The sequence below is a fragment of the Magnolia sinica genome, chromosome 4 (assembly GCF_029962835.1).
Source record: "Magnolia sinica isolate HGM2019 chromosome 4, MsV1, whole genome shotgun sequence".
NCBI classification, from domain to species: domain Eukaryota; kingdom Viridiplantae; phylum Streptophyta; class Magnoliopsida; order Magnoliales; family Magnoliaceae; genus Magnolia; species Magnolia sinica.
The window spans coordinates 5398669-5418747 of NC_080576.1; the positions used below are offsets into that span (position 1 = coordinate 5398669).

Genomic DNA, 20079 nt, shown 5'->3' on the forward strand with positions numbered 1-20079 from the left:
CAAAACTTTCAATTGGTGGTAAATAAAAATTATCAAGACAAACATAGCGATGACTTAATTTTAACCCATAAAGGCCACATGTTTTATTATGAAATTTTAAAATAAAAGTGGCTCTTAGTTATGTCGCTTGATGCTTTTTGGTGACTCTAGGGTGTGACTCTTGGTTTTGTTACTTGGTGTCTCTTGGTGACTAGTCAATGCATCTTTTGGTGAATAAAAATTTAAATTCCAATGGTGGTCGAAAGTTATAATTTTTATAAAAGGCATGTATGTATTTATGAAAAGGCCTGATCATGTCCCTTTTATGTTTATGAATACCCAACCCTAGGTCACTCTACAATTACCATAATTTTCTTTCTCTTATCTTTTTATTCTTTGCTTAAATCTCTCTAAGTTTTCTTTTACAAAATAAGTATTTCAAAAAATATATAGAAATTATAAAAAATAATAAAGTGATGTGTGTTATAGAAAGTTTTGGATAAGGTCTGTGATATTTGTTAATAACAAATCTGCTGTTTAATAGAATTTAATATTAGTTATATTATTAACTCCATTGCTACAATATGCGCCTAATCAAACCATGTCGGGAGGTTTTTATTAATTAAGGAATAATATATATTCCAGATAATGGTTTGGCATAAGCCTTTACATTTTACAAAAAAATCATTGATTAAAAGATAAAAATAAAAATAAAAATAAAATAGTTTGCTATATGATATAAAATAGCAAAATGCAAATTATGTACATAGTGTTAATTTATGGTTTTTGATCTTCAAAGTCTCTAGATCATCGGCCATGTAGAAATATTAATGATAACCTCAATGTGTAGGTGTATTGCATAGCCAATTAAACATTGAGATAATAACAAATTATGTATATCATTTATCCTGAGAGGCATCTACTTTAAATAGCCATATAGCATTGCAATGTACATAAGCTTAATGATTTTAACATTACCATAAGTCTCATATCTTAGAGATAATAAAGATAAAGCATCAAGTACCATGTTAGCATATGCTAACTAGTGATAGGGTCCTCGGCGCCTAACACTTAAGGTTTTGCATCTTCCGCAATGAGTCAGGTTGAGAGATAAACCGATTTCATATTATGATGCTTATTGTCCTTGAATAGTGAAGTTTTATACTTGGGCGTGGAGCAATGTCCCTTGGAAGCCTAATGTCAAGTAATAGGCTTTCCTTAAGAGGTTTAGTCTATGGTGCAAAGCCTTCCTAATAAGAGTGGGAGTGTCTACACTAGTATTAGGGCTCACTTGAATAAGTATTGGTATTTAAAAGCCTAAGATAAAAAGTCAAAAGTCGAAGAAAGTGACTCGCAAATTGTGCACTAGAAGGTTTTATTATCCTCGAATGTCTTGATTCCCTTCAGAAATGTGTTACATAGTTATAAATATATTTTAACATTAGATTATATAAGAGCAATATTTTGTATAATCTTGAGAACTAGGTGTTGGTTTAGAATTCGGTTACGTAGTACACATGTGTGATTTTGTGGGCATGCCTTAACTGATTTGTGATCCAATTCAAATTGAACGCTACCGACCTCTGACATCGAGATAGAGTAGTGCTTAGACGAATGGTCGTAAGACCAACCATTTATTCTGTTAATTGTAGAGTGCATTGGTAAGGTAATTTACAGAGGTTGAGACTCTTCCTCCAATAAGCTTCTTTTTTTGCCTTAAAAATAAGAAACTTTTGAATGTGCAACAATTGTATAGTTGAATGGAAAACGAAGATGGATGTGAGAAAGCGATACTTATCACTAAAATGGGTTCAACAATCTGGTTGAGAGCAATGATATGATTAATTGAGTAATGCGCTAATGAGCAAGGAGTGGGCAATGCCGATGTTACAAGCTATTGTCAGTCTAACATATAAGCGTATATGTATGATTCCTAAGAGTAAAGTCTTCCTTTAGATTCAGTACGCCTATGTAGATGGAAGGAAATTATACGTATGAGTTACGACTAAGTCAGTTCAGCTTAAAGCAAGGACGGATTGAGCTACTCTTAGAAATTAAAGATTCCACGCTGATGAGTAGTGATGATAATAAGTATCCTGGAAGACTGGATAAACAGTGTTACGTTGGATTAATTTATTGTTTTAATATGTTGTTCGGTTTTAGATTGATGCTGAGATCCATTGCTTTGAATTCTCATTTGTTATTTATAAGCTCCCGAACGATATTGTGAGAATAATCATTGCTTCTGCTAGCTGTAAAGTGGCGGTTGTAATTACCTGATCATGCCTTGCCATTGTCGAATATATTTTTATCATGATAATAAGCCCATCGAAAGTGCCTTGATGCTAACATATCTCTAATTCAGCTACTTGTTCTTATCTAGAGAATGCTAGAGCGCTACGGCTCCTCGATGATTTGGTCATTAATGAGTTGTCATTCGTATATTTGACGCATACAGTAAAAATATTGTACTTGCCACATAGTTACTTCTATGTCATTAATCTGATATTGTCAGATCTTGTCTAAATACCAATCAAACTAACACTTGTTGTAGTGCCTGACAGTTAGGTGTTAGAGCCTTTACCTTAGTAGATCGACGGGTGACAGGAGCTTTATACTTGGTACAAAAGCTTTTATGAACAAACTTTTGAATAGGCATGGAGGAGAATTTTTATCACTGAGCATCCGAAGCTAAATTAGGTAGTAGGTAGGTTTTTATTTGATACATCTAAGCTCATTTTAGGGAGTAACAAACTCCGTGTCAATAACGTTTAAGCTAAAGCTTATATTTTTCAGTAGAAAAGAAGGCTTATTGTAATATGGACACGAATTTGTTACAACCATCTTATAAACTGGTATAATTGTCAACAAGGTACAAATATCGCATTAAAGATAAGGACATTGTAATGCGTATTAACCTAATATTTAATTATGTATTTTTATTTTGAGTTTTTTAATACATATATATGATGTATGGTTCATGACCCATCCATAATTGGGTCTCACCATTTCAACGTTTTGAATCAGTGAATAATTACTTGCATGGATGAAAACTATACTGCATGATTCAATCATTCTCAGTGAAATTACTGCCTCGTAATTCTTATCTGCATGTGTTGAAAATAATTCCTGGATGGAGGTTTAGTTTTGTCAAATCTACTTTGTATTTTTTGCCATTCATATAGTGATCAGGACCGTTCATCTAGAAGTTTACACAATAAATATATGAAGAAGAGTCGTTCATGAGGAATCTCGTTGTCTATTCGATTTGACTTTCAACAAGCGTTTAGAACATCAGTTTCTAGCTCATCTTTCAATGGACGATGAAGATTTCAGATCAATAATGTTTTAGACATGTGGAGCATATACTACGAGAGATTTATAGACGAACGGTGCAGATTATTACGTAGTGGGGCATAAGAGCGATCAAACTAGGTGAACCTCTAAGGGAGACACCCTGACGCGGGGATGAATGTGATGAGGTCGAACACTGTCTTCCTCAAGAGGATAACTATTTCGAATTCATAGAATTTCTCTGGACTCCTCACGAAGGCTTTTCGAATCCACGAGAAAGAAAGCAAGCAAAATAGAAAATAAATTCTACAAAATTTGAAATTGATTAATGAATCAAATAAATCGAGTTCACAACCCTTAAAATAGGAATACCAAGCAATGAAAGAGAAATCAGAAGCAAACTACAATTAAAACTCATAGAATTCAAAACTTACTATAAACAGTAAACTTATTATTTATAGACGGTCGTGATGTCTACTAGTGCGCGATGTTTTCGACCAAAAATAGTAACTGTCCTATTTGGCTTCACCAAATCGTTCTCCTAATTATTCTAAGCTCTTTTCACGTTGGGCGCAACTCCTAAAGCTCGACGCATGAAGAGTTATAATCAAACTAAAACTTACTATTTGTAGTAAAAACGAAATTAAAATAGGGAAATGACCGTTGATCCGGGGATATTTCGTAAATCTGGCTTGCACAACTTGGCATAACGGGGTTGGTTGGCTAAAGTAGCTTTTTCTACCCCCAAAATCATATATTTTACGCCTGATAACTCATTCTAAGGTCCGATGGTCCGGATCACTTCTGTTGTCGACTGGGCCTTTTCTGATCCATCTTGGCCATGAAACAGTCCGCGACCCGCTCTACATTAGTCCCCTCCAGTTCAAAAGAACTTTTCCTGTTCTGGTTCATAATACTCCGTCAGGTCCGCGACGTTGAAAGTCCGTGAAATCGCTATGTTATCTGGAAGATTAACAACATAACCGTTGTCATTGATCTTTCAGATGATTGGGATGGGTCTAATATTTTTATTCTTCAACTTGTTGTACGTCCCGGTCGGAAATATCTCTTTGCATAGATGGGCTATCACGTAGTTGCCCACCTTGAACATTTTTTGTCGCCGATGCTTATCCGTTTGTTCTTTGTACTTCTCGTTCGGGTATGTAACTTGGTCTGCACTTCCACATTGATGCCCATGATCCTGTCTGCCATATGTTCTGCTGCAATGCTCATGCCTGAGAGCTTAGGCAGAGGGACCAAGTCAAGTGTGTGCGAGACACTCGTCCGTAGATAATTTGAAACGGTGATTTCTCTGTCGAGCGGTTCACCATATTGTTGAATGCAAACTCTGCTTGAGATAAGGCCAAATCTCATTGCTTCGATTTTTCTCCTGAAATACAGCGAAGGAGGTTTCCCAACGTACGATTCACTGCCTCAGTCTGTCTGTGATTGGTAGACGCTACCGAATTAAAGTCGTGTATTGAATCGAGTCCACAGAGTCCGTCAAAAGTTGCTAATGAACTTCATGTCACGATCAAAAGTAATGGTCTTGGGGACCTCGTGTAGTTGTACGACCTCCTTGAAGAATAGATTCGCCATGTGTGTTGCATCGAGGGTCTTCTTACATGGGATAAAGTGCCCCATTTTGGAGAAACGATCTACTACCATGAACGCCAATGTATGCTGCATTGTGTTCGTGGGAGACCAAGCACGAAGTCCATAAATAAATCATCCCAAGGACCGTTAGGCACAGGTAACAGGGTGTAGAAGCCCGTATTCTGAGATTGCTCCGTGGAGGTCCGACAAATATGACAACGTTGGTACGGTCCATCACTTGAGCTATAGACCAGGGTGTAAGTTAGAATATACCTGAATTAAATAAAGCCATCCAAATTGCGGATGATAGTTTAGATGATTACCGATTAAAAAACTTCATTAACTAAATAAATGATTTGTGGACATACGTTAGACTGTTGAACTGAACAATAGGCAATGGCCTCAATTAGAAGATAAATGGTACAAAATCAGTGGTTGGGATCTCTCGAGAAATCCAATTTTAGGGATTACAACCTAATGAAAGTAGTTTACACAAAAATTTACGGTTTATTTTGAGCTGATATATGCTGCTTATACAACTTATGAGCGAATGTGCATCAAACATCAGACAGTGACTGAGTATCAAATAAGGTCCAGGTCTCAAGTTCAACCGGTTGTACCATAAGTTACTGTTCACCCCAACGATAATCTCCAACCTTACGTGTGTTTTTGACATCCAAACAGTAAAATAGGTTGAACCGAAAATGAGGATCGCATTATTCAATAATAAACTACATCCACTCATCAAAGGACCGAAATTGTATTTTGTTATTTATCACCAATTATAAATTATTTTTATGGTGTAGACCACATGATGAGTGGATGGTCCTGATTTTTTTCAAAAGGAAACCACAATAGTGGTAAAACCAATTGGAAGGGTTGGATTTCAGCATACATGAAAGGTTAGATGTTATTTGTTGGGCGGACCGTAAGTTTTTGTCCAACCGGTTGGACTTTAATAAATGTGGTTTAAGGAAGAAGCAACGTGCGAAAGCAGACTCAATGGCAGGTGGACACAGTCATCCCAACGAGGAGAGGAGCGGCTTGGGTGAGACCCCGGATCCACCAGAATGTGGGGCCCACTGTGACGTATTTGACTACATCCACGCCGTCCATCCGTATTGAAAGCTCATTTTAGGGCATGATCCAAAAAATGAAGCAGTTCCAGGTCCCAGATGGACCATAGACAGGAAACAGTGGTGACTGACCATTAAAGCTTCTTGTGGGCTAAAAAGCTTTGGATCAGTATGATATGTTTTTTTGGTCTCTTCATCTAGGTGTTTGTGACCTTATCAACAGGTTGGATGGTAAATAAACATTCTGGTGTAATCCATGAAGTTTTTAATGGTGGTGATTCAATCACGGCTGTTTTCTGTGGTGTGGTCCACCTAAGATTTATTAAGTTCAGCTTCTTTTTGGTATCATGCCCTAAAATGAGCTTTCAAAATGGTTGGACGGTGTGGATTTAATGCACATACATCACTGTGAGCCCCACAGTCAGGGTCCCATCCACCTAGGTGGAACCGGGCTCTCACCAAATCCGCTCCCCTGGCAGAGGAGGGTGGTTGGTAAGAAACTCAGGAATCGTACACGTGTCATACATCAACTCCAAATAGACCCTCCAAATTTCTGTGCCCATTATACAAGTTAGTAACCCGAAAATTAGAGTGCTTGATCTATATAATATCCTCTGATTCGTGAACACTTGTTTGCTGAATTAGGACCGTTGGGAATTTTCCAATTTAACCCTCCAATAAATGTCCATCAATCACCTAGTCATTTAATCAAGATTTCCTTTATATGTCGTATTAAACTAATTTTATGAAAATTTACTGGCGTTACATTTCTTTTTCTCGTGTGTCCCAGATTCCTTTTTTACTCTAGTCAATTTCGACCATCCATTTCATTGACGGACGATTTAATGCTGCCATTCTATAATCTAGATTCTTGGGAGTTTACATAACACGGGCCATTGCCGAGACGCATCTGATAAATGGTCTAGATCGACCATTTTTCCTATAAAAAAAATGCACACACTACATTTCATAACAATTGATCTGAGTGGTTAGGATGGTTCGAAGAATATCTAAAAAGTGGGGCTAGAATATATGATGGATAGTCCCTGAAAAATATGGACCTTCCATTTTCTTAACAATTGTTCAGATTGTTAAGATGAGTGACCCAATTGAAGCGATTCTTGAGGAAATATGCAGTCAAAGTTGGGCCCATGTAAATTGACAGGCTAGATTGATGACCCATTTCCTGTATTCAATGTGGATCGTCCATTTTCTATACGTTGATTGGATGGTTCTGATGTTTTGATCAAAGTGATTCTTTAGAAAAACATGCAATTAAAAGTGGGCCTCTTATGATGAACGGTTCATATTAATGATGAGATCCATTTATCTACAGTCTCCATGGATTGTCCATTTTCATAGCAATTGATGGTAAAACTGGGGTAATCTGATTCTTGAGGAACATTTGCAATGAAAAGCGGGCCCCACATAATAGGGGGTCCAAAATAATGATTGCAGTTGTTTTATAAGATTAATATCGACTATTCATTTTCTTAGCCATTGATTGGATGGTTAGGATGAACTAATAAAATCAATTCCTGATAAAAACATGCAATCAGTAGTAAGGCCCATATGGTAACGATCTATCTAAATTGATGAAAATACCCTTGCATTTACAATGTCTGGCCACCGGCGGCTACGATTAGAATCCGTAGGTACAGGTTTTAATGCACGGATTTTTCCATATGCAAATAGTGTGTCCGTACAAAGATGATCCAGTGAAACTGATTCTTCAGGTTCTTTTCCTCATGAATTGCATTGTTCAGATTACCTTAACCATCATATTAATTACTTGGAAAATGGAGGGTCTATATCGATTGTAGGAGACCAGATCTCATTATTTTAGACCGATCGCATGTTTACCAATATGAATTATTCATTGCCCAGTGGACAGTTAACATCATCCCACCAAAGTGACTTTTTTAGGGATGTATCTGGGTTAGGACCCCATGATGGATTGTTTAGACCAATTAATGGACGGTGATATCAAATATGAGTTGCACATGAGGGATGGTCAAGATCAATGATTGGATTGTCTGTAATATGATCTTTAACTATTGAATAGACGGTTAGGATCATTTGACCGAATTAATTTTTTGATAGGATGGGCTATCAAGGCTGGGCTTCACATGATGGACGGTCTTGATCAATCATCGGATCATTTGCGACAAGATCAATATGGACCGATCCAGTTGCCTAACCATTGATTAGGATCTTTTGAAAAATTTGTAGTAAGATTAATTGTATGATCAGTATGAATCGTCCATTTCCCTGGCCAATCAATTGATGGTTAGAATCGATCCACCAAAGTGATTTATTTATTTATTGAGAGGGATGTATAATCAAAGGTACGACCCACATGATATATGGTCTAGATCAATATCAATATGGAATCATTAGTTGAATAAACAATATAGGCCATTTATTTCCTAGTCCTAATCATTGTTGTATAATCCAAGGTTCGAAGATCAAATCATTGAGTTAACCCTAACCGTCTTATTTCCTCATTAAATGTGGACCATCAGCTATTTTGGTTTTTCAACCCTTACTTGCGCTGCCGGCATAAGGTCAGATGCTGAGAAATCGGATGGCGTACTGAGTGACGCAGTGGGCCTTTCCGAACATGGAAGTATACCTCTTTCAGCAAACCAATCATGGTTTGTCCCCACTCCACCAAACAAAAGTTTGTCTTCTTAGATGATTGTGGGCCATCCATCTAGTGGGACTTTGTGTGAATGACACACGGTGAAAAAAGCACGATAGACAGAATTTCTGGCTCACTTTCACTTTCACACCCAACATAAAACCGGACGTGAGGATTAGGTAGGGAGGCACGCACACACCGTAAGCGGTGGTGTGGTGATGTGGCGAGATTTGATTTGTAAGGCTGTATGTTATCAGAGATGAGGCTGGCCTTTTTTTAGATCATGAGGCTGACCTATTTTTAGATTTTTCTGCATGCACCCGACCATCTCTGACATCCAGTCAATCTCGCCACGTAATTAAACTACTGCTGAGAGTGGTGAGAGCCTCACTACCTAATCTCAAGTGGTGCACATGGTAACCACGGAATGAAGATGATTAGTGGAAAGATTAGTATGGTCTGTTCATCTGGTGGGCCACCTTAAGAAAATGAGTCGACGGTTTAAATAGAAGTGCCAGCGTCCACAATTTCCCTTCTTGTGAGTTGCCCAGACTACCTTGAGTATGTTTCCGTTCACGTTGTGAGCGTCCTTTTCTGTGGGTCAAGGTGCATGTGGAGCTAGCAAAGCTGCAGTAGACAAACAATCCTATCCTTCATCTTTGAGTGGATGATGACATGCCCATAGACGGTTCCGGTCACGGGACCATTCTATCACGTAGACACCCATGGAATGAGACACGTTGTGATTATGACCCGCGACAAAGACAAAACTAGGTGAGGCTGGCAAGATTTGATTGGGCTAGCCCGTACGTGTGGCATCACTGAACCATTTGTTAACATGCTTTGCTTGACCTCACATTGGTCTCAAATACTGTAGAACATGTGTGGATTATGGGCGTACCAAAATCGATTAAGTTCAATTCAAACCGTAATTACCGACCCTAATGTTGAGATAGAGCAAGGTTCAACGTATGTTCAACCAAATGTCGCATGCTTGTTACTCATATGATTAGTGGAGGCTGGAGCTCTTCCTCCAACAAGTTTTTTTTTTTTTCCCTTTAAAATTTAAAAACTTTTGAAGGTACAATAATTATATGGTCAAAACAAAAAAAATTTAAAGAGAGATATAGAGAAAGCGCATGACTTACCATTACAGCGGGATCACTAGCTTGGCTGAGAATAATAGGATGCTTTTAGGAGCAACATACTAATAAGCAAGGCAAAAATATTGTTGAAGATTATAATTACAGTCGGCTCAGCGTATTAATAGAGGCGGACAGATTCCTAAGCTAATGTCTTCCTCTAGACCCAGTGCATATGTGCAAATGGAAGGAAATTATAACTATTAGTTATAATTAAGAGTCGGTGCCGTATGTGCACAATGACAAACTAAAACTAAATCTACTTCAAGGGTTCACAGTTGTTAAGCAGTGAAGAACTATATAACTATATAACTATATATATATATAGCATTATGTTGGATTTGTAGTTTGAATTTTTGAATTTGGAGAGGAGCCTTTTAATCTCAATTTGCTTTTGCTATTTATAACTTTCCAAAATATACGAGAGAACATTGGTCCGTCCATGTACCACTTTCATGTGTAACTAGAAGGGAAAGAATAGTTACATTTATTGAAGTTCATCTTATCTTCATCGGACTCTCAGAATGTGTCCTAAAGCTAACATGGCTCAACAATTACTATCATTCAGAGATAACCTAAATACCTAAAACAATCTTAAAGAGACAACTTATCGTTAGAATATCTGATATATAATTCTTTAATATCCTGTATGCCATGTGACTCAACCTACATTGCTTATCTAATTCAAATGAATTTTGATATAGACAATCCATCTACAACAGAACATGACCCAATTAAATATAACGGCGACACCACCTCATTAAATCCTATACCAAAACAACACAGACATGAATGGATGGCTAATATGTCTCCTTAGGGTATGATTTTTGCTCTTGTGACGGGAGAACGCTAAGTGACTATTGATAGGCCAGATGGGATTTTCAGTACTTAAAATTTGGGAATCTCGTTGGAACAAACAAACAAACAGATAAACGAGCAAGGGTTCCCATTATTCCCACCTAAAAGGAATTTGCAATCAACAATGAGGAACGCACTAGGGTTAGGATGATCCAACTGAAGTTTTTTTTTTAAAAAAGAGAAATTGACCACTGTAGACGCCACCTTTTACCCGGCGTCTTATGCAATCAGTAGTAAGGCCCATATGGTAACGATCTATCTAAATTGATGAAAATACCCTTGCATTTACAATGTCTGGCCACCGGCGGCTACGATTAGAATCCGTAGGTACAGGTTTTAATGCACGGATTTTTCCATATGCAAATAGTGTGTCCGTACAAAATGACTTAGCTTGGGAAAGTAAGGTTTGAGAGCGCTTTGGAAAGACGCTGAGTAAAAGGTGGCGTCTACAGATTTCTCTTTTTTAAAAGAACTCGGCAGTCAAAGGCGGCACACGTGATGGACCATCAAGAGCAATGATAGGACCACAGGTAGTATTACCAATATGAATTATTCATTGCCCAGTGGACAGTTAACATCATTCCACCAAAGTGACTTTTTTAAGGATGTATCTGGGTTAGGACCCCATGATGGATTGTTTAGACCAATTAATGGACGGTGATATCAAATATGAGTTGCACATGAGGGATGGTCAAGATCAATGATTGGATTGTCTATAATATGATCTTTACCTATTGAATAGATGGTTAGGATCATTTGACCGAATTAATTTTTTGATAGGATGGGCTATCAAGGCAGGGCTTCACTTGATGGACGGTCTTGATCAATCATCTGATCATTTGCGACAAGATCAATATGGACCGATCCAGTTGCCTAACCATTGATTAGGATCTTTTGAATAATTTGTAGTAAGATTAATTGTATGATCAGTATGAATCGCCCATTTCCCTGGCCAATCAATTGATGGTTAGAATCGTTCCACCAAAGTGATTTATTTATTTATTGAGAGGGATGTATAATCAAGGTTACGACCCACATGATAGATGGTCTAGATCAATATCAATATGGAATCATCTGTTGAATGAAAAATATAGACCATTTATTTCCTAGTCCTAATCATTGTTGTATAATCCAAGGTTCGAAGATCAAATCATTGAGTTAACCCTAACCGTCTTATTTCCTCATTAAATGTGGACCATCAGCTATTTTGGTTTTTCAACCCTTACTTGCGCTGCCGGCATAAGGTCAGATGCTGAGAAATCGGATGGCGTACTGAGTGACGCAGTGGGCTTTTGTAGTGCTGAGTAAACTCTGTTAGGCCCACCGTTAATATATGTGGTTTATCCACGCTGTACATCCGTTTTTATAACTCATTTAAGGGCTTGAGCCCAATATGTAAGCATATCCAAAGCTCAAGTTGACCACACTAAAGGAAACGGTGGGAATAATGATTTCAACTGTTGAACCCTTTCCCAACCTTCCTAAACTCCGAGAATTTTTCAAAGGTAGACATTCATTTCACACTTTTTTTCTGCCAGTGTGGTTGACTTGTGTTTTGGATATGCTTCATTTTTGGGTTCAAGGACTAAAATTATCTGGTAAAATAAATGGACGGACTGGATAAAATACATGAATCACAGTGGGCCCACAGAGTTTACTCATAGTACTGAGTTACTCAGGACGCAATCCGCTTCCGGTTGCTCAAACTAGCAATGATTTTGATGTACGGAGAAGCGGAACGGGCTGTCGCTTGGATATAAATGAGTCGTCCCATATCATTCAAATCTGAACCGTCGCCGATTGGATAGTGACCCCCACCAGGACCTAGATAGATAGTGGCGGTCCTATCACGGGTCTTTGGGCCACCATGATGTATATGTTTTATCCACACCGTTCATCTATTTTGACAGATCATTTTAAGCCATGAGCCCAAAAAGGATGCAGATTGAAGTCTCAAATGGACCACACCACAGGAAACCGTGGGATTGAATTCTACTATTGAAAAGATCCTAGGCCCACTGTGATATTTATATGGCATCCAACCTATTCATAGGGTCACGTAGACATATATGAACGGAAAACATATATATCAGCGTGATCCAAAACTTCTCTACCCCTTGATAAGTTTTCAAAGGTACGCTTTCAATCTCCGCTGCTTCTGTGGTGTGGTCCACTTGAGCCTTCAATCTGCCTTCCTTTTAGGCTCATCCCCTAAAAAGATCTGCCAAAATGAACGGTGGGCTAGAGCCCCTACGGGACCGTCTGTCTCTAGGTGGCGGGGGTAGTCGTCCAATCTGGACCGTCCAAATAGCGTGGCGCAATATAAATGGATTATAGCCCCAAAAAATGACGGTGAAAGTATGATACTAACCGGTCGGTTAGTGGACACCTAATGAACTACAAAATGAAAAGTAGAGAAAAATCCAAATTGAAGAAGAAAATAATATTAAATTGTGGTAGAAATGGCTGGGTTTTTGCTGGGCGAGGCTAGGCCCAGGCCCAACCAAATATTTAAGATCCAACGCCTTGCCCCGGAATGAATCCAGTTTAGGCACCAATCGAAAAATTGCTTGGGCATGGGCTCGACCCGTCTTAACCTGACCCGAAAACCAATAAAATCCTTATTTCTCCTTGGATGTTGCTAATCCATCCATCTATCAAGTGGGCCATGAAATCATCTTAGAGTAATGAAATCAACAGTTTGCCTTTGATATAAATGTTTGTCTAAGGATTAAAATGACATGGGATATAAGACAACTCGGATTGGATTGGATTGGGTTGGGTTGGGTTGGGCTAAAATGACTTAACCCGAGCCTTACTTGAAATTTATCTGGCCATTCATGGAAGGTCCAAGTTTGGCTCACTGGCTAATCTAAGTAGGTCCAAGCCAGGAAAGGCAGGCTACTGGGTCCATCGCCACTCTTAGGCATGTAAAAGGCCTGTAATGGGACTGGCACATTTTATTATCTTTTTTTTTTTTTTTAAATCCAAAAAGAATTTCAACGGTTACAAGGGCACTGTTTCCATTACTGAATACGAAACTTTACCCAGCCACCCTTATCTCAGATGAGTTAGACCGATTTAGCCCAGGCGAGTGAGTCGATTCCGGTCTCCGAGTCTTAAAACGAGGATGACAAAGGATATCCTTCCACGCACCCAAACGGGTCCAATCACAAAGGGGTAAAGAAATGGAATCGAGGTCCGATCCGACACGGATTTCAAGGCTTTCGCAGGAAGTTCCTACGCTGGGATGCTACGTTGGGCCACCGTGATGTTTGTAAGAAAACCACATCGTCCATCTGTTTTGAGAGATTATTTTAGAGGATTTGACCAAAACATATGTGGATCAAATTCAAGTGGGCCACACGAGAGGGAAAACTGTAAGAGTTTTCTATCTTTGAAATATTCTTGGCATCTACCTTGATGTTTATATGCCATCCAAACTGTTTATAAGGTCATTCCCACTGGGATGAAGTGAAAAAACCAGAAACTTAGGGTGATATGAAACTTTGTGGCCAAACGAATGTTAAAAACAGTGTTTAATGAATCCCCACTGTTTCCTCCCGTGCGGCCCACTTGGGTTTTGGATCCACCTCATTTTTACGTGTATCTCCTAAAATGTTCTCTAAAAAATGATGCACGGTGTGGATTTCTCACAAACATCACGGTGGGTCCCACCTACATCCCAGCGCAGGAAGTTCTTGCGAAAGCATTTGGCAGGAAATTCGCGTCCAGGTACAACGAACTTGAGTTTGTCCACTGTGCACACGTGTGAAACGCCTAGTACAACTACGGAACTCCAAAGATCCACAGCCGAAAAGCCAAACAGCAACCTTACGAGAAGATCTTCGAAGTTGTAACCACGCTACCTCGTTTCAACACCTGAGGTCTTGGTATCGATCCCCCTAGTGGGGGTGGCTAACAGTGAAGTGCCAACTGACAGTGGGCTGTACTAACAAGCTAACTCAAAAAAATAAAAATAAAACAAGTTAACCAAGCTGTGTATTGTTTTTCACTCTCCCATCCAACCAACTAAATCTCAACCGTCGATTCACCAAAGAACTTTTCCGCTAGCCATGCGACCAAACCATAAGATTCCAACTCCGGATGCGGATTGCCTGCGACAGGAAGCTAGATGGGGCCCAACGTGATGTTAATGAGAAATCCACCGCAACTATCCGTTTTCCAAATTATGTTAGAACGTGGGCCAAAAAAATGAGGTAAATACGAAATCAAGTGAGCTGCACCACAGAAAAAAAAAAAAAAGTGAGTAGAGAAATGCCTACCGTAGATCCGAAATCAAGTGGGCCCACCTTGATGTATGTGCCTTACATCCACACCTTACATTAGTTTTGACAGTCATTTTAGGGCATGATCCCGAAAATGAAGCTGATAAAAATCTCAGGCGGACCACACGACAGGAGACACTGCTGATTGACCATTAAAAACTTCTTGTGGGCTACAAATTTTTTGGATCAAGCTGATATTAGTGTGGTCCCTTCATCCAGATCTTTGTGACCTTATCAATAGGTTGGATGGAAAATGAACATTCCCGTGGCCCCTAACAAGTTTTTAATGGTGGTTATTCAATCACCACGATCATGCCTCTAATCTAAAAATTAGGCAGATCCAAAACTCCTATGGCCCACATCACACTAAACGTCACGGATTGAACGCTCACCATTGGAAACTTTGTGGGGGGCACAGAAGTTTTTTTTCATCAGGATGATAGTTGTGCCTACAGTTTATCTGAGTGGTAAAAATCCTATGAACGCTTTGGATAGCATATAAACATTATGGTCGACTGCAGTAAGTTTTCAGCTGTGAACGTTTCCGTTCCCACTATTTCGTGTGGTGTGATCCGCATGAGTTTTGTATCCGCCTGTTTTTTAAATTCCTGTTATATTGAGGTCTTTAAAAAATGATGGACGGAGTGGATTTATCACAGGCATTTCTATGGCCCACACAACTTCCGACTAGAGGAATTTCCTGTCCCCGGGGGACAGGCAATCCGCGTCAACGCTCGGGCAGAGAGAATCACGGTACGCCCCGGCTTCCAGCTTCTATTAGTGGGCCCATGTTTTAATGATCCAAAGCGTTGATATGATCGGACTCACCTTAGATGACCCATGAACCAAAAATTCCCAAGATTGGAAGATCCTATCCGTAGAATGCCTTTGATCAGTTGAATAGAAACCATCGATTTATTTTCTTTTTTGACCGCTATTTTCTTGGCCGATTGCTGAAAGGTCTGGATTTTTACACCTGGGGGGTTTTTCGTGTATGATCTGTTCATAGTGGGCCAAGATGTCCACTGTTAGAACTGAAAACCCAAACGGTAGTGTGCACCTCTTGCCAAGAAGCTTGGTATAATCCCCCAATACCTGATGGCTAGGATTTTCTAGTCTGGCGGATTTTCGGCGCATGGGCCTTCCATGGCGAGCCCAACAACGATTCGGGTCTGTGAAGGGGTCTAATTCTATCACAAGCATATTCCTAAATTCCTTCTTGCAGGGAGTTGGTAAGGTAGAAGCCGATGAAACGGAGGATGGTAGATGCATCCAACTACAGTACACGTGGAAAGATGGCGTCTCAATCAGGATCGTCCATCTAGCTGTTTCTACTGTGGATGGGAAATATTTTCAAATACACATACATCAAATGACCTTTCCCTCCCAATCTGTGGCCTTCAAAGCTACGGTAAGAAACAGAAGTAGTAAACGGCGCACATTTAGTGCTAAAAGGTAAAGAAAACGGATGGTTGGGATCCTCTTATTGATATTAATTTCGGTATTGGACCCATCCACGATGAGACCCACCAGAAGAATTGTCCCGATTGGTAACATCATCTTGCTACGTGTGTGCCGCTAGGAAACGGGTCCATGGTATACGACAATCGGGTCCGACGGGCCCACCTGCATGGTATACGACAATCGGGTCCCACGGGCCCACCTGCACCATCTCCCGTCCTTGGATTCTCAAGACTAAATTCCAAAAAACAAACGTTCAAACCTCTCCTTGTTTTCGTCTTCCCCGAAGAAATGGCAGCTGTTACGCAAACCTCTTCTTCTTCAAAAGAAACCCACGTAACTTTCATTGTCCGGTGAAAATGGAAGTGCCCAAACCCCTAACCCTAGCTCACCACACAGTGGTTTTTCTTCTCATCCTCGCCATCCACGAGGCAGTCCCTGACGAACCAACGTTCCCGATCGGACACCAGATAGAGGAGAGAGATGCACTCTACTCTCTTAAGCGTGCATTCAACCACCCTCTTCTCAACATGAATTGGGATGGGCTCCCATGCGACATGAACAGCACAAACACTACCTGGTATGGAATCTCATGCGAGCAGAGTCGGGTCACAGGCATTTCTTTGGAAAGTCTTGGGTTGATCGGTCAAGTCAACGTAGATGCACTGGTCAATCTCAGTCAACTGATCTTCCTGAGCTTCAGGAACAACTCGATCTCCGGCAGCCTGATGGATTTCTCCACGGCCAAGTTGCTGACGCACGTTGATCTGTCCATCAACATGTTCGACGGGCCCATCTCACCTTCTCTGGTGGGCCTTGATCGGTTGGTCTCATTACAGCTCCAGAACAACTCCTTGAGCGGTAAAATCCCGCCGTTCGGCCAGCAGAGCTTGAGAGAATTCAATGTTTCTAATAACAATCTCTTCGGCGAGATCCCGTTAACTCCCGTTCTCCAGTCGTTTAATGCGTTGTCGTATTCCAATAATCAGAACTTGTGCGGCTCGCCTTCCCCGATCCTATGTAACCGTCACAATATCTATTCGTTGTATGGCGAATCGCTGTCGAGCAATCCACCAACCGAACCGCCTACGAAGAAGAATCAGGGGTTTTTCCAAGGGACTTCTTTAGTTGCCATCCTTGCAGTGTTTGGGTTACTGGCTCTTGCTCTCGTGACTTACTTTTTCTGCGTTTACTACAAGAAGGCGAGATCGATGGAGGGAGTGAAGAAATCAGGTTCCGAAGTGGTGAGGAAAAGGAAGGCAGTAGAGATGGAGAAGAGAGAAGAGAGAGTGGCCACCAAGGAAGAGAGAGAAAATCTTTCGTTCATGGGTAATATAAGCGGTTTTGAGCTCAATGATCTTTTGAAAGCTTCGGCGGAGGGGTTGGGCAAAGGAAGTTTTGGGTATTCTTATAAGGCGATGATGGATGACAGACCGACTGTGGTGGTGAAACGATTGAGGGATTTGAACCCGTTGAGCGGCGATGAATTCGGAGAGCAGATGAGGTTGCTATCCGATCTAAAGCACCCCAACCTGCTGCCTGTGATTGCTTATTATCATTCCAGAGAAGAGAAGCTGATGGTTTGCAAATTTGCAGAGAATGGGAATCTCTTTGATCGCATTCATGGTGAGTTTCCATACCATGCAACGATTCCAATCAATTTCTTTTTCCTTTTGTTTTTCTTTTTTTCTTTTTACACACATCCACACCACATGGGCACTCGACCCCATTATCAGTTTTGAAACAGTCTATCTACCACTGAGCTATGGAGCCGGACCATATCAATTATCTATTTAGACCCCTAAAGGTAAATTAGTCTTTTTCTCTACCAATATGATTATTTTCCTCCATTAATCTTATCATTTACTTAATTACAAGTACGTAGTGTTGTTTAGCAGCAGCATGTCTCATGCATGGTTGGCAAAACTCTCTATGTTTTGGAAGATAGGTAAAAACAAAACTCTAACTCATTTTTCAGGAAAAACCGAAGTAAACACGTTTTTTTCAATAAACTTTTGTCATGGGTATTTTGACAAAGGGAATTTTATAAGAAATTACCTAATTATTGGAGAATTTATATTACAGTACCTTTATATAAAAAAATGTTTTGAATAAACTATCCATCAATTATCATTTGAGTACATTTCTTTACATTTTTTAAGGGAAGTTGGGGTCGGCCATAAGACCAAAGTGATGGGCTCAGGTTGGCCGCTAGTGATTATATAAAATTCACCTGGATAACCAGGTGCATCAGCATATGCAGGGCCAAACATCAACTTCATCCATGATTTAGTCGGCAGGATTAGAAATAATTTATAGAAAACCCTCACTCTCCAAAATTTTATCATTCATGTGGCCCACTTGAATGGCAGATGAGACTAATGTTTGGGCTCGAAATTAAATTTTGGTGTAACATCTAATGATTGGAGTGGTTCCATATAATCATCATGGTGAACTCTATAAATATCAAGGGTGGAAATCTTTCTCCTAACTGTTTCCCTTGATGTGACCCACTTGAATCACCTGGTAGCCTGATTTTTTTCCCCTTGGGTTAACATGGGACTACACATCTAATGGTCAAATTAGATCTCATATATACATTAAGGTGGACCTATGAAAAACTAACGGTGGGCATCCCTGAAATTCCCTTCAAATCTCTAGTTTTTTTAACAGTTGCAAGTGGAATACCACTTGGTTTTTTTGAGGCCCACCATGATGTGTATGTAAAATCTAGTTTGATCTTAGGTGTGTAATCCCATGTTAGGCCTAGGGCCAAAAAAAATTCAAGCTAACTTGTGATTCAGGTGGGTCACACCAAAGAAAATAGTAGGGAAAAAGACATCCACTCTAAGTATGGTCCCATGTTGCAGTGTTTTAAATCATCCAATGAAAATGGACAATTACAACCAACGTTCAAATTAAAGTACCTCAGACCTGCCATGGGTCTCGCCATATGAACGGCTCTAGATCGCGGAGCCAAGCAAATGCTTGATCCAACGTTAAACATTCCATAATGATAGGTCATTACTGACTAATGAATCGACTTATGCAGGAGGTAAAGAGAATAACAGAATTCCATTCAGATGGAGCTCGAGGCTGTCAGTAGCTCGAGGAGTAGCTCGAGCGATGGCGTATTTGCACCAAAATGTCAAGACGAGCAGTGCAATTCCCCACGGCAACTTAAAATCAAGCAATGTACTTTTCGACGAGAATGGTGTTGCCCTTGTTTCTGATTATGGCCTTAGTTCACTGATTGCAGTCCCAATTGCTGCCCAACGAATGATTGCCTACAAATCACCTGAATATCAGACTCGCCGTAAAATTTCAAGGAAATCTGATGTATGGAGCTATGGTTGCCTTCTCCTTGAGCTCATCACAGGTAGAATGTCTAGTCACTCTGCCCCACAAGGCGTTAAGGCCGTGGATCTCGGCACTTGGGTCCATAAAGCTGTAAGAGAGGAATGGACCGCTGAGATCTTCGATCTAGAGATCACAGTGCAACGGATGGCCACTGAAGGTGCAGTGAAATTGCTGCAGATTGCGATAGAGTGCTGCGATAAATTGCCGGAAAAGCGTCCTGAGATGGAGGATGTGGTGAGGGAACTAGAAAGTGTGAAGGGTGATTATCATTCTGAGTCTGATGGTGAAGGTTATTCGTATGAGCGGTCAATGACAGATGAATCGATCTCATCCGGTGCATCGAGGGGGATTGGGGGTGAGAGATGATCATAGTCCTTGAT

At 40.1% G+C, this 20079-nt stretch overlaps 1 protein-coding gene across 1 annotated transcript; it reads left to right on the forward strand.

The window, feature by feature from the left end:
* The first annotated feature begins 16623 nt into the window (after positions 1-16623).
* LOC131244339 (leucine-rich repeat receptor-like protein kinase PXC1) lies at positions 16624-20079 on the forward strand. Its single transcript, XM_058243965.1, has 2 exons — positions 16624-17965; positions 19392-20079. Exons 1-2 carry the CDS (start codon positions 16699-16701, stop codon positions 20063-20065), a joined length of 1941 nt encoding a protein of 646 aa, XP_058099948.1. The 5' UTR covers positions 16624-16698; the 3' UTR covers positions 20066-20079.